At 39.3% G+C, this 14412-nt stretch overlaps 1 protein-coding gene across 1 annotated transcript; it reads right to left on the bottom strand.

The window, feature by feature from the left end:
* Positions 1 to 1179: 1179 nt before the first annotated feature.
* On the bottom strand, positions 1180 to 14162 carry snx3 (sorting nexin 3). The gene is made up of 4 exons (XM_014993912.2): positions 13962 to 14162; positions 5169 to 5264; positions 4293 to 4417; positions 1180 to 1978 (listed from the first exon to the last, which is right to left on the bottom strand). The coding sequence occupies exons 1-4, from the start codon at positions 14121 to 14123 to the stop codon at positions 1873 to 1875; spliced, it is 489 nt and encodes a 162-aa protein (XP_014849398.1). The 5' UTR covers positions 14124 to 14162; the 3' UTR covers positions 1180 to 1872.
* Positions 14163 to 14412: the final 250 nt, after the last annotated feature.

Below are 14412 nucleotides of genomic sequence, written 5' to 3'. Positions count from 1 at the left end.
CAGTATCCTATTACACTGCTCGACACACCAACAGATCAATGCATTTCATCAACTTTCAAGATCTGTCCTGAATATTTATGCAAACAAAAAAAAATCTTCTGGAGTCAATAAGAGCTGATAAATTTGAATTGAATGCAAAATGTTTCTAATGCAAGAGTAAAACAGGCCCAAATGTGTGTAAGCAGCCTCACTAAAGGCGTAGGCAAAATTTGTAGCTACTCAAAGGGAAAGCCAAAGGTTTTCTGGTGAAATGAGACAAAACCAGTGTTTGGTGAAGAAATGGTGAGGCTTTCAAGCCAAGTAACACTGTGGAAACTTTCAGGCATGGCTATGGTGGTATCATGCTGAGGAATTGCTTCATTAGTACTGGTATATTTCACTGGGAGAAATAACAAACAGAGAACAAATGGTCATAATTCTTCAACCTTAAAACTTGGGTTTAGCAAACGTGCCAAAAGTTTTTCTTTTTTAATAGAGAAAAGACTCAACATTAAGTTTCTGGAAAGTCTGAGATCTAAACCTTATTGATATTTTAAACACTAGGAAACAAACTCTGCTACTTAAGAGAAATATGAAGCCAGAATTATTTCAGAGTTATTGATGGCTGATCAAATCCTTTAGTTTTCCTGGAACTTTGCCATAAGAGAATTGCACAACTATTTTTAGAGGTGCATGTTTATTTTTGAGCCTGAGGGGGGAAAAAAAATGGTGAGCCATAATGAAGCCCTACAATATGCACATAAGTGATATTTTAGAAGTTACTGGAATTGCGTGTTTAAAGTTCCTTAAAGTCTAAACTTAGTCAAAATGGTTCATAAGAATCAATAAAAGTGTAAAACGATGTTCATGGTGAGGATAAGTGCTCCGTTATTGAGACTTGAATCCAGCCAAATTGGTAGAATTTATGAATTACATTATAAACATGTATTGATTTAACAGCACTAAAATCATTTGACAATAAAAAGCCTTGCAACAGCTGTGCATCATTTGAGCAGACAATTCAAACACTTCACACAAAATGTACCTCTCCTACTCTAATAAAAACCCTTTGAACAGCCACCACTTCTTAACAAAATTGCATCAAGATTAATTTATTAAACGCTAAATACAATTTGACGGTTGGTGCGACTGCATGCAAGCACGATGTGGCTCGGACGACAAAATGCACTTTGGCGCGGAGACATTTCACCTGTTTTATTGGAAAATTTTTCAAAATAAACAAAAATGGCACAGCAGTATACAAATCTCAAAATGCATATTGCCAGTAGAAATACTGCAGTTCTCCCTCTGTGTAAACTGCATGCTAGAAAAAACATGGTGATCATCGGGTTGGTGCTGGTGGACACGATGCGCACAGACACACACATGCATCCTTTTTAAGACAACAACTAAGTGTGGCTTGAAAGTCGAGGTCCGTCGAATATGTGCGAGCGTGTGTGTGTGTGTGTGTGTGTGTGTGCTGGTTATGGAGAGCAATGAGCCAGTCGTTGATGGAGGATGGCGTGGGACATTACACGAGTGTTGCATACAAAGAAGTTTCATTCAACAGTAACATATGAAGGAATATATTCAGGACAAGGCTAAATGATAAATATATAATATATTTTTGTTAGTGGCATCTTTAGACATGAAGAAAAAATATCCGTGAATCACTTTAGACCACAGCTGTGTATAGAACATTCTTGACTTCATTTGGAAGGTCAAAACAGACATTAATCAGTGATTAGCAATTAAACTTACAAGAAATAATATCTTAGACAATGTAGGAAAGAAGAAAGCGTCGCCAAAAAGTTTATTGAGAGACATTTGGAGCAGTGAAGAGAAGCTTTTGGTTGTAGGGCCAAGCAGAGCCATGATTTATTTAATTTTTTCTCAGGCTTGTCTGATTTTGGATGGGGTGTAGTTCTTGTCCACAAACTCGTCCTGTAGAAACATGTGTAGGCAGCGTTCGTTCTGAGCTAGAGGGTGTCCGGCCACTCTGAAAAGAATCGCAAGAGAGATCGTTTTACTCCCATTGAGAGAAGGGCACAGTTATAGGAAACTGAACTGGTCGAGAATGAAAATAATTAGGAATCATTTGAATGGCACTGATAAAAAGCTTGTTGTTTGTGCATCGTTTGCAAAAAGAAAAAAAAATAGTCAGGAAAATCTATTTAAGGTGAAATAATGAATTTGGTAGGGTCAAGGCCATGTAATTCACTGGAACTCGATGGTCAGATACACTTTATGATTTATGTAGCCGATGCAAAATTTCAGCAAGAAAAGAAAAAAGATGCATACGCTGGGTGACACCATTTATATATATATTTTTTTTTACAATGAACAGTATTTTACAAGCCAAACAGTTTTCTAGATACCTCTCATTAAATTGGTCAACGTAATTTCCACTTCAACACGGGTAACAAAATAAAGGTGCATCACAAATTAGAATATCATTGAAAAGGTAAAATAAAAGTAACTAATTCCATTTTAAAAAGTAATTAAAAAGTCGAGTCAAGTGTTTATTTTCTTATTTTGACAGTGGCTTATCGCAAATGTAATGCAAGTGATACATGTTTCAGAAAATGTGATTTTCATTGTATTGCGACATCCGAAGCTTCCAACCTCAGCTAAGGAGAAAGAGAACTTGACTGGAAGAAATTAAAATTTAACGCAACTCCTTTACCCGTTTCACAACATTTCACTCTAGACAGAATCATGCAAGTGCCAATGTAAAGAAATTACATTTCTAAAAATAAAAAAATTAAAAAAGGAATAATCTCCAAGATCTCCATTAAGAATTTAGTTCACTGCAAATTTTCACCCAAATAAATGTCATTTATTTGTCTGCTCAAATTACAAACAAAACTGTTTGTTTGTATCTGAAAGACAATCAAAAGCAGAGAATTCAAATCAAAGTCAGCAATTATTACAGCCGGTTTGCTATAAATTCTTGTTTTTAATGCCAATTCCTTCTTAAGAGCCAATCTGACATCGGGTTTCCTTGAAGGCCCGCTGAGATGACGCACAGCAGCATAACGAGAACGGACCAGTGCACCTGAGACCCTTAAACATGACATTCTTTAAAATGCTAAATCACTCGGAGCAGATCAACACGATAACATTGCACACATGGACACATCTTAACCCCTGATGGGGAAACATTTGCAGAGAGATGAAACGGCGCAGAACGATTTTCAGGTCAAGTACCAGAGAAATGACTGGGAAGGAATAAAAAAAAAAAAAAAAAAAAAAAGAAAAAGAAAAAAAAAAGTAAAAAACCGATCTTGCCTGAACGGATTCTGCTTAGTGAATATGGAAACATTGGCCCAGAGGACAAGAGCCACGAGGATGTTAAACGTAAAAGCCTTTTCAAAGGGGAGATTCGAGCTCTTCTCTCTTACCTGAAGTATAAATTATGTTTAACTGGCGTAATCAAAAAGTGATCGTTCTCCTCTCTCCTCCCTCTTACTTGTTCCACGGCAACAATCATCTTTAGCATTTCAAAAGAATTACTCTTCACAATGCTCTCAATCACAGACTGAACAATGTTGGCCAGTAATGCATCTGAACAATAATATGATCAACAGCAGTGCTTCATTTACAGGAAGCAAAGACGGGGGGATGGAGGGGTATAAATCCTAATTACCAAATCATCTTCCTCTACTTTAACATATTTGTGGTTTCTAATTTTCTCAACTGTCTTTACGCGCTTAATATTCCGACAGGAAACACTGGTGCATTTGCACATGAAACAAAGATAATGGCCAAGTCTGCTATCACGGCAAATGATTACAATCACACTGTAACTTTTATTGTTCGGCGTCTGAAAACGAGGACATGCTGGATCAAAAATAAGCAGAGGTGTACACACCATCCCGGGGAACCACGCGCTGTAATTTGAGCTGCAATTAACATAAATTACACATCAACAACAAAACAAATGTGGGAAAAAAAAAAAAAAAGATGTTGTGGGGGTGCACACGCAAGTCCTCTTTTGGTTTTCTTGTCCTTCGCAAGATAATTATAAGAGAATTAAGAAGGATAGCGGGAAAAAGGCCAACCTGTCTCCAAGGGTTCAGTTTGTTAACAATATGAAGAGAAGTGAAAAAGTTGCATGTAGTTATCACACAAAATGTTTCATTGTTCTGCAAAGTTCAAGTACCACCTCAGCTCAGGAAGGAGCTGCAAATAACTGCAGCTGCACAGAACAACTTGTGAAGACTAAATCATTTTAACTTCAAAGCAAGATTAAGAAAAAAAAAAAAAAAAAAAAGGAAAGATGAAGACTTCAGAGATGTGGACAGACTTACTTGTTGAGAAACTGCTCCAGACCCTGCCTCCGCTCCTCGATGAAAGAGTCATCAAATATGCCATCGTCTCCTCTGAATGGAAGCTGCCTGAAAAGAGCTTTTCCAGGGAGAGGTGGTACGACCACCTTAAAAAAAATTTAAAAAAAAAACAGCCAGAGTTAAAACAGTTACACAAGGCTCCATCAGTTCAATGCTTTAAATTAATGAGTCCAAGAAAGCATGATCCGATTCAATATGGTTATAAGAACTTTTCAGAGTCCTCAATCTAAAGCTAAGTTCACAAAGTAGCTGATTGTGACCCAGACTGGTTTTATTTTATTTTTTCACACAGTCTACAAGGCCAAATTCTGACTTTTCACTCCCCGAAAAAAAAAATCATATTTGTGCCACTTTCCAAGGTGAAACCAAATCTGATACGTGTCCAATTTTTTTTTCAAAGCATCTGCAGTTTGAACGGTCATGTTGCACTGACATGAGAGGTTGAATACGAAGCCAGAGGCTTAAATTCAGATATTAACAATGGTCAAAATTCACATTCATGAAATTGTGAAAGACGTTTGAGTCATTGTAGCGGATCAAGTCACAATCCCATCACTGCAATATGTGACGTCAACATTCTTCTTCCACACGTGCGGGTCGCTTTGAGGTGGTGGTGTTTAATTAATTGGGTTTTTTTTTAAAACTCTAATTGCAGCACAAAATTGAAATTTAGCATCAAGACCTAGTGTGTGAACCTAGCCTAAAACTTTTAATATCAAACCCACTCAAGGGTTCAAAACCTCATTTTCTTTCTCATTCTCCTCCATGGTAGGTATGATCAACATTACAGTCTGTTGGCTCTACAGCCGTAATGATGAACTTATATGGAAAGCTTACCTTGCTTTCTCTCTCCAGCTCCGCTCTGAGCCACTCAAAGTCGCTGTATCGTCTCCGCACACAAGACTCCTTTAGCTTGAAGATGGGAAGGTTGGTCTGAGGACAAACACAAACAGAACGGTCACATTTTAAAACACTTATTCCGATACCCGTTTCCTTAGAATAGTTCTGAATGTTAGTGGAAGGTTTCCTGATGTAGGAATTCAACTTTAAAAGTGGGACGCTTTTTGCCAACTTAACCTCAAAATCCAATATGGCTACCCTAAGACTACACATATAGAAGGCTGCAATAGTAACATTTGTTTGGATCCTCATTAAATGAGCAGTTGATGTGTTGCTACATTATACGTAATTCCTTAGTGGCTTGTTTAGCTAAGTGCAAAGATCAAGGTCATTTAGCGCAACTTCTTACTTTCCATTTTGCAAGTGGAATATCTTTAATTTGTAATCATTCACAGATTCAAATTTTAAAATAGGGAAAGGTAAATGGGATGCAGCTTAGTCCGTAGTTATGAACATCTAGTGACGGCAAGACAGCCCTTATTGATTAAACTATAATTAGCCTAAATTAATTTAGGGTAAAAGCCACTAGCAAGGTAGGCCTGGGTAGAGAACACTAGACGAGACAAAAAGACAACAAAAATGTTGGGTTGAACTTTGGGGGGCAATGGCATGATTGGGAGAAAAACATGGCTGGGTAAGGACAAAAAGAAGTAGGAAAAAAAAAGAATGAATTCAACTAAATTTAAACTGGACTCAAGGGAACAGAAAACAAAAGTTCAACTTACATTTCCAACAATCTTTTGCTCACCAAGGTCTTTTTTCCACTCAGAAAGCATACCGGGTTTGTGTGTATTCATGTATGTGAATCCACACGTGTGCGCGTAATTCAAAGTTGCTGTTGACAAGCACTTGAGAGTGAATTTCGAATTAAAAGAGGGAGATGTTTCGACATTGACAGGAGCAGTGAAGCAAACAGCAAATTACAGCACAATGCCAAAGCTCTTCACTAGTCCTGGAGGTACATGGCCATCCTGTGACAATGTACAAACAAGAAGGGAGTGAATGAGCATTTCATGGGCAGGCCACATTTACAGAAGGTCAGAATTCAGGGGAAAGGGGAGAATCACAAAAGCGAAGCAACTGAGCAAGTAGGTGCAGAATGAATGCAGCGCGAGCAGCAGCCTGATCGATGGGCAGGCAACTGTGACTGTGTGCAGCAAGCGAGATGGAGAGTTAACGGTTGAACAAAAGGGAATAGAGGGTACATGTGGTCATAAAGGAAGAGCAAGGGAGCTGGAGAGGCTGGGAGCTGCATCTGCTCAGTGCAAGACTAATTGAGGAGGAGGCAGAGCAGAAGTGGCCTTTTCGCACTCATGGTTTCTCCTTTTAGCACTTTAGCTCCTTATTTCTCTCGATCTGCAAAATAAGTCATCCTTGCGTCACGTAAAACTCCTCTTGTGGAGTTTTAATAAAGAAAATTAAACCTAATTGAATGGCACATTAATGGTAAATCTTGTCGGACATTTTGTGAAATTTTTAATCTTTAATCCAGACTTGGAGTGGTAAAAAGCAGCCCCTCGTTCTATGCTTTGCACAGTTGGTCAGGAGTGAGGACCCTTGGTTCTCATTTCCTGAAGGCAAGAACTCTGTTGAAGTTCAAATTTAATCGCTCACATTTGGCCATGACGCACATCGTGCACCAGATTGATCCTGCGAAGAGAAGTGCCGTTCATGTCGATTCAATATTTGGAAGCATGACCAACAAATGGCTTCATTCCCTGCCATTGCTCAACCACAGTCATTGCAGACTACAATTCTAAAGCAGCGCTGAAAATTGGCATCCTTGTTCACAACTCCTCCTGTTTGCTGATTGGCCCAGTTGAATTTCAACCAGAGAAAATAAGTTCAAAGAAAGTTTTAATTGGTAACAAATAAGTTTCTTTTTTTTTTATTTCTCATTTATGCCTCATTTCTTGTTGGTGTATAACAAAAAAAAAAAAAAAAAACTGTATGCTTACAGTATGGTATAATGTGAAAACGTTCCATGGCTATAATCACTTTTGCAATCCACTATATGTTCATCAGTACTATGTCTGAGTTTCAGGACAGTTCTTATTTATTTACACACACAAAACAACTTCACTTTAAGGTAATGCATGCCAGCCATATTTGATACTTTCTTTGGATTACTCATTTAAAAAAAAAATCAAGTTCTTGAGTTTCAACTGTAAATGACCTAGAATCCTCAGTGTCTCCAGAGGGTTTCCAAGAGTACAGTAAAGCAAAAAGGTTAAAGTGACAGTCGCATAAAGCAGACCATTTCTACATGCTGATTAAAAGCTCTGCCACTCCCACTTTCCCACAGAGTTTTTCTAAAACTCCCCACGTCTCAAAAAGCCTTGCCCCTTACTTCAAGTTCTCTCCAGGTAAAGCCATCAATGAGGGCCTCGCTCCTCCTCCTCCTCCTCCTCCTTCTCAGGTCACAGGAGAAGTGGATTATCATAGCTTTATCGCCCCAGTGCTCTAGCATTAACTCTGCACTGCTCTCACCGTGGTCCGTCCCCGCTGCGTCGTGTTACTTCACAGCGTGGAGTGCCACGAAGTTAATCCCCTCCACAACAGATCACAGTTACAGGTAATCTGCCACCGCCGTGACTCTAATCCCATCATGTGCACACAGGAAAACACTTGACCAAACACAAGCGCACACTGACATTTGTAAAGTATGCATGGGATGATGTGCATGATTTGACCAGTGGCTTTGTCGACAATGTAAATGCAAAGGTTTGCAGCCTATTTGTGAGGAAGCTGAAACCAAGCCATGCCAAGACAATGGTGGCAGCTGTGAAAGTGGAAGTTATGGAAGTCACCTGGACTTTCGGTTCCCTCAACCCCTCAAACCCAGTGATTAAGAGATTGGCCTTTCGGGACAAGGGGAGGGATGAAAACGACAGAGCTGAAATCTGAGAGGTCTCACTCTCTTTTTCTCTTGCTTGCACAAAACGCTCAGAAAGAGGCGGTGCGTGAGAGTGCCGAGAGTCAAAGATCAGGTTTCCCTGGCCTCTGTTCTCTTCACGGCTGGTTAGAGGTTAGAGCGCGGCTGTCTCAACTTACTGGCCTCCGTACCGATCGGAACACGGAACCAGCCCACCGCCGTTCAGGTTTTAGCATTTCAGTGACCGTGTAAAACATCACACTCGGCCTCTTCGAGTTGCAAGGGAAAGAGGGAAAAAAAAGGAAAGGAAACTACGAAAACCAGCCGTTTCCAAAGAGAGAAACACGAGAGGTCATATTTAAAAGCAAAATATATAAGAGGAGCGTGTTCTAAAAAAAGAAGCAGAAAGCTAGCTGTATCTCTGTCAAAGTAGATCTCCTAGCTTCACTTTCAATTATGGGCGTACAAGGTGCAATCTGTGCTCCATAGGAAGAGCATGTGAATCATAATGTGTGGGACACAATGCCTTGGGCTCATTGAAACTGGCCTGAAAAGAGGCAGAACCCTTAAAAAACAGCGCGGCGCTGAAAGAAAGGGGGAGAGTGGACAAAGATCACTCATCTCCAGAGAGAACAGTTCAAGGCCACCATGCATTAGCTTTTAGCAGGATGGATTAAGTCAAGTTTGAAAGTGCGCATCCTAAACCTTCCCCGTGCGCCCCCCTCTTCTCCCCTCCCATATAGTCCCCCTTTCAGAATAATGGCATTAAAAATGGCAACATAATACCATCTCATTGCATCATATTCCAAAATGGGAAAAAAAAAAAAAAAGGCTGTGAACAAAAGCGTTGGGGCAACGGGTCTTTTGCTCTCGTCGCTACGTGTACTCTCTCACTCGCTCCCTCGCTTGCCGGCCCCTGTGGCCTGACAGCCTACCCTCTCTCCGACTCGCCTATCTGGCAAAAAGCTGCTTTGTTGCCATAGTATCAACTCCCACTTTTGATACTGTCATTTCAAGTAGGATATGGTAGCCTTGATACAATATGTTCCCTATTTCCATTAAAATAGTTGTCGAAGAGGATGCTGTAGACTTTGGATTACACTTGACTGTGCCTGACAAGCCCCCCCTCACCCCTCCACCTCCTCCGCACACACACACTCCCTGTCTCTCCCCATTTTATTAATGACCAAAGGCCCCCACCCCAGAACTCAAATGAAAAAGAGGGGGGGGAAGGAGAGAGGAGAAGCTATGGGAGAAGAGGAGGGGTAGAAGACCGAGTGAGAGACAGAGCTATAAGAGCCCTTTTATGTACTCTTATCCATAAACAAAGTGAGATCCCAAAGTCCGCTTCCCTGAATGGATGAGATGGGAACCAACTAAAAAAAAAAAAAAAAAAAGAAATTTTGGTAATACCCATCACCCCTTCCTCCGCTTCGTACACCCACATCCCAGCTCCAACCTGCGGTTTGCTGTGGGTCCAAACAAAAATACACTCTGTTGCTTGGGAAGCTCCTCCAGAGAGCCAGCAACCAAAAGACACCATTAACACTGAAGAACATGGCAGAATTCATAGAATTCAGCGGAGTAACTCTTTCCATTACAGGCATCAAGAATTGGGGGCAAAAATACAGATATTATTGCTCATGAACCGTTATGAAAAGTTCACTTAAAATTATGAGATGTAAAAGTGGATGAAATTGGAGTAGTAGTTTAAGTTCACTGCTATGCCGTGACAAGAAGACAAAATAAATATTTAATAAATAATAATAATTAATAAATGTCAATTTAACATTTGAAACATTTTTTAAAAAATCCAGGTGTACTCGTACCATTTTTTTATTTTTTACTGCTCTCAATTTTTTATGAGACTGAAAATGTATGGTTTAAAAAGTTTAGAAAAGTTCAGGAAAACAGGTAATTTTCTAGAAGTAACTTTGCTTTCCTATCTGGAAAAAATAAAAAAAATAAGATCTGGTTTGTTGATTTAAATCACCAGTTTGAAATCAGTAAACAAGTGGCTGAACAACATTCCTCAATGTTACTGCAAATATGCATCTAATCACATGATAACCCAAGCCAAACACAAACACCGAGATATAAGCCAAAAGGACAAACTGACAATATTTTACATAGATGCAAAACAAACCTGACAGCTTAATGATAGTTATTGTCAGACATGGGTCAGTTACCACTATCAAAGTTTTAAAATGCTTCAAAACCAATAAAATGTTGACTATGATTGTTTCCACAGTTTAAATGGAGGAAAAAAAAAAAAGATGCCAGAGAAAGTACCAGGCTGAGTTTTCTCAAGCTGCCCCTTCTTAACACGTTGCTGAGAACTGCGAGTCAGCTTGCTGAAACAGGACCACTACAAGTTTTCTCCTCTTGCAAAGAAATTAATCTGTTTGGAAATATTTCTAGTAACAAAAAAACACAGTCATGAGGTGTGTGTTTTTCTGTGGCAGCGCCATTGTCCAAGTAAAGCTGTTAAGCTACAAGCAGCTGTTTGCTAAGCAGCCCACTGAAGGCTAGCTACCTGAGAAAATATGAGCTAATTTAAGCTTATTATACTTGTGTTATGCTATAAAGAGCACAACAGGTTGTCTATTCTATGTAATAACCAGAAGGAAACTAATGTTTATTTTTTGCTAAAACGTTTGTTTATACTACATCCTTTACCGAGTAGTTCCTACAACACTACAGTCCTTCTATTCGACTGCATCACACCGTGAGAAAGTCGTACATGCCTGATTATTTTTGATGTTTACATTATTACTCCAAACAACAGTAACCATGCAATTAAATAGGCAAATGACTGCACACAGCTGGGAGAGGAACGGGATAGGAGCGGATGAGATGAAGGCTGCTGGAGAGGGGTGGCTTTCTGCCCTCCCATGGGTAGGGGGTGAGGATGGGGAGTAAATGCTCCAGCTCCCCCACATCCCCAGACCATGGCCCGTTTCATTCTTCTCTTTTCTCAATGAGGGGATTAAGCAAGACTCTCTCAGTGCGGCCACAAGGACTCTCTCAATTTCGGGGTGACTATCAGGACAGTGGTGAGAACAGGAAAAACAGTTAATAGAAGAAACTGTATATCCTAGCAGAGGATGCTGCTGCTGTGGTAGTCTAAAAGAAATCAGACGAAAAATGGAAGAAAGTAAAGAAGCAAGAAAGTACAAAAGAAATACTATGCATTCCTGGCTAGGGCATTGTGGCTAACGCTCTTAAAATGCTGGAGATGGAGTGAAAGTGTCTCCAAAGAAAGCTAAAGAAAGGAGAAGGAGAGAAGCAAAGCTAAGTTGACACCACGTTTATTGAAAAGTGAGAGATGCGCCGCTTCTTCTGTGGTTTTATGCAAAGGAGGGTCACACAGGGCTATGAGGTGCACAATAATGCTGATTACACGCATATGCTAATTATAACACGCTAATCAAGTACAGTAGCCTTATATTGGAGGCTAATGCCTGCAGACAGCTTCCATCCCCTTAAATTCATTTCTTTAAGAAACAGTGGAAGCTATAAAACAGTTGAAGGCTGGTAGCCAATCTAAATGCTTCAGGTCACTAACTACAGGGGTGTCAGTCAACTGAAATGACAAGTTAGAGATAAAAGATGAGGCAATCAGATGAGTCTTGTGACTGCCAAAGAGTTTTACACTAGCAGTAAAAAAAAAAAAAAAAAAATGAAATGTGAAACCGTCAAGATTAAACGCAAATGAGCAACAAGAAATGTCTTTCATTTGCAGAAAATGGTTTAATAGCTGAAACAGTCGTATTTTGTCTCTCAGACATAAATATTTGTCTTAGTAAAGTTTAACGAGGCCTGTAGCCTACATTAAATTAAAACAGGCTATTTAATTTTAAAATTTGGATAAGCAGTTGAGAAAAAAAAAAAAAGAAGCTTTTTTCAGAGTCGTTTCTGCTGAAGATTTTAACAAAAGCACAATGTCTGTCATTTTTGACACCACTTAGACCAGGGCTAGAACTTTTAGGATATGCTGTTGCCATCGCAATGTAGGTTGCTGCCCTCATTTTCCTCATTGCTCATTTCTGTTAATCATCAAACCATTAAAGTAGATGGTGATGGATGTGGGCAGGTAAGATCTCCTGTAGCAGTCTGTATTACTGCTACAGTAATAGCAGAGGCTTTGGAGAAGCCTCAGAGTGTCTGACAAAAAACACACTGCTGTAGTCAGACAGTCCCATGAAGAAGATGGTCAGGGTTGGCCATAATTGTCTTGATTTTATGTAAAATCCACCATCATCGCCATAGGTCAAAAGCCAACCGACTCCAACTAGTGTGGATTGCTTTGGTCTGGGTCACCAGGGGGTCACCACATTTGCAGTCAAAGTTTCGCAGGAAAATTTTTTAAAAGATGAATTTCCCTTAGAACTGCCTTAGCCATTTCTAGCATAGTTTCAAAAATGTGTCAGAAACATTGTTGAGAGAATTAGGTCCATTTGACATAATAGCGATAGGACCAATTTTCAGTTTTAGCCTATTTTCCACTTCATAGCAGATAGATGAGGCAACGAATGCTTTATTTCCTCCTGTGGCCCAACTTCTTCACAGTTCGACATGTGCATTTGAACATGGTATGCTGCTTTTGCTTTGACGTCATCTCAAACCAATTAGTCCACGCCTTTGAATTGTATGTTTTCTGTGATCAACGTCCTAACTTCACCATGTAGTATTTCCCTTAGCGCAAAGGGCTACCATAAAATTTCTGAATATCGCATTTGTAAAACAAATGAAGACAAATGGAAGGACAGAACTTCTCCGCAAGTTTGACAACGGAGTTGCAGGAAGGAAATGCGTCGTAGGAGGTATGGAAAAAAGTGGAGAATCTGTCAGCAAGCTGCATCCTGTTTGTAAGCGCAAGAGGAACTGACTTCACCAATCAAAGCCACCAAATTCAATAGTGATTAGCACTGTAAAGTGCTAATCACTTGGACGAATGTGTTTGTTACCTAATCTGTCCAAGACTTTGTGTAATACTTAATTAGTTAGACCTAGGCAGAGAAATGATGTGCCGAGTCTTTTTCATGAAATACTTTTAAGGGTATTCAAACTGAACATCAGTCACGTAGACCACTTAGTGCGACTATAATTGTTATCTATTTATTGCAGTCATCATGGGGTGTGCCTTGAGTTCCACTCAAGCACGAGTCAAGTTTATGATGAGATTTTGTGGCGGTGTTTTTTTTATTTCAAAACATTATTGTACTGCTACTAATTACAGATATAAACCTTGTGTTAAGAATAACAGCGCTGAACTCTAGAGAAATTGAACAAAAGCAAACATTTCACTTCACTATCCGAGTAGGTAGAATGTTTCTATAAATGAAACTGAAATATTAACTTAAATATTAACTGTTTTAATGAAGAGAACGTGTAAAATCAGTTTCTAGAAGCTCCAGATCTAAGATTCTGTGTTTTTCTTTGACTAGTTTTATTTTTAGATCGGTGCTTTGAGCTTCCCTCTGCAGACGAGCGAATTCAGGTTTCATTTCAGTTTTCATATTGTCCAATCTTGCTTATATTTTAAAATATTTTTTAAAACTTCGGATGTACGCTAACCCTAGCTAACAGTGCCTAGCATTGCGTAATTAAGGTAATATCTGATAAACCCAGAAGCCACACAAATATTGCTAACAACCAAACACTTTTTATTCAAAAATAATACCCAAGTATGCAATTACTTTTGAACTAAGTGTAAACATTCACGATTTTTCCTCGATGACAACACTGATGTCAATTATTTATAACTTTGACTAAAAGGAAAAGCCAGGTCAGCTAGCTTGTGCAGCTAGCTAACAAGCTAACGTCACTAGCACTTGTTAATGCAGCCTCACCTTCAGCCTGACTTCGTACGTCGTATATCTGCCTCTCCCAACCCCGACAGTCTCAGGATTGCTCACATCAATCTCTAGAAAATTACTCGGGGGTCCATACGCGTCATTTAGGTTTTGGGGCTTAGTGTACAGCCTTCTCGTATCAGCTATAGCATCAGCCATTTCTCCCTGTCCTCCCAATCAGCTAGGGATACTGTCAAGGCAGCCGCAACACGGATATGTACTTAATGTTTCGGTTCTTCAAAATAAAATACCCGGAACATAGTACTTCCTTCTACTTAAACAATTTATTGGGAAAAAACTTGGAAAAGTTTTATTATATATATAATATCACTAAATGTTTAGGTTTCTGACATTATTTATGTTCAATTACTATTTTAGTATATTAAATATCTGCTATGTGCTTTTATGTTGAATGTGCGTTATGTAAATTCTGCTACACTCTAACAGA

This window comes from Poecilia mexicana, unplaced genomic scaffold (genome assembly GCF_051168715.1).
Source record: "Poecilia mexicana isolate PSO_F unplaced genomic scaffold, ASM5116871v1 scaffold_21, whole genome shotgun sequence".
In the NCBI taxonomy this organism is placed as follows: Eukaryota; Metazoa; Chordata; class Actinopteri; order Cyprinodontiformes; family Poeciliidae; genus Poecilia; species Poecilia mexicana.
Note: the sequence above shows the minus strand (reverse complement) of the source record. Positions and strands in the feature narration are given on the sequence as shown.

Bases quoted from the DNA above. Each gene is read 5' to 3' on its own strand.
- snx3 (XM_014993912.2), bottom strand. From the start codon at position 14,123: ATGGCTGATGCTATAGCTGATACGAGAAGGCTGTACACTAAGCCCCAA. The intron at 5,265-13,961 runs GTGAGGCTGCAT...GTTTGTCCTCAG, and splicing joins CGTACGAAGTCAGGCTGAAG to ACCAACCTTCCCATCTTCAA. The intron at 1,979-4,292 runs GTAAGTCTGTCC...GATTCTTTTCAG, and splicing joins CTGGAGCAGTTTCTCAACAA to AGTGGCCGGACACCCTCTAG.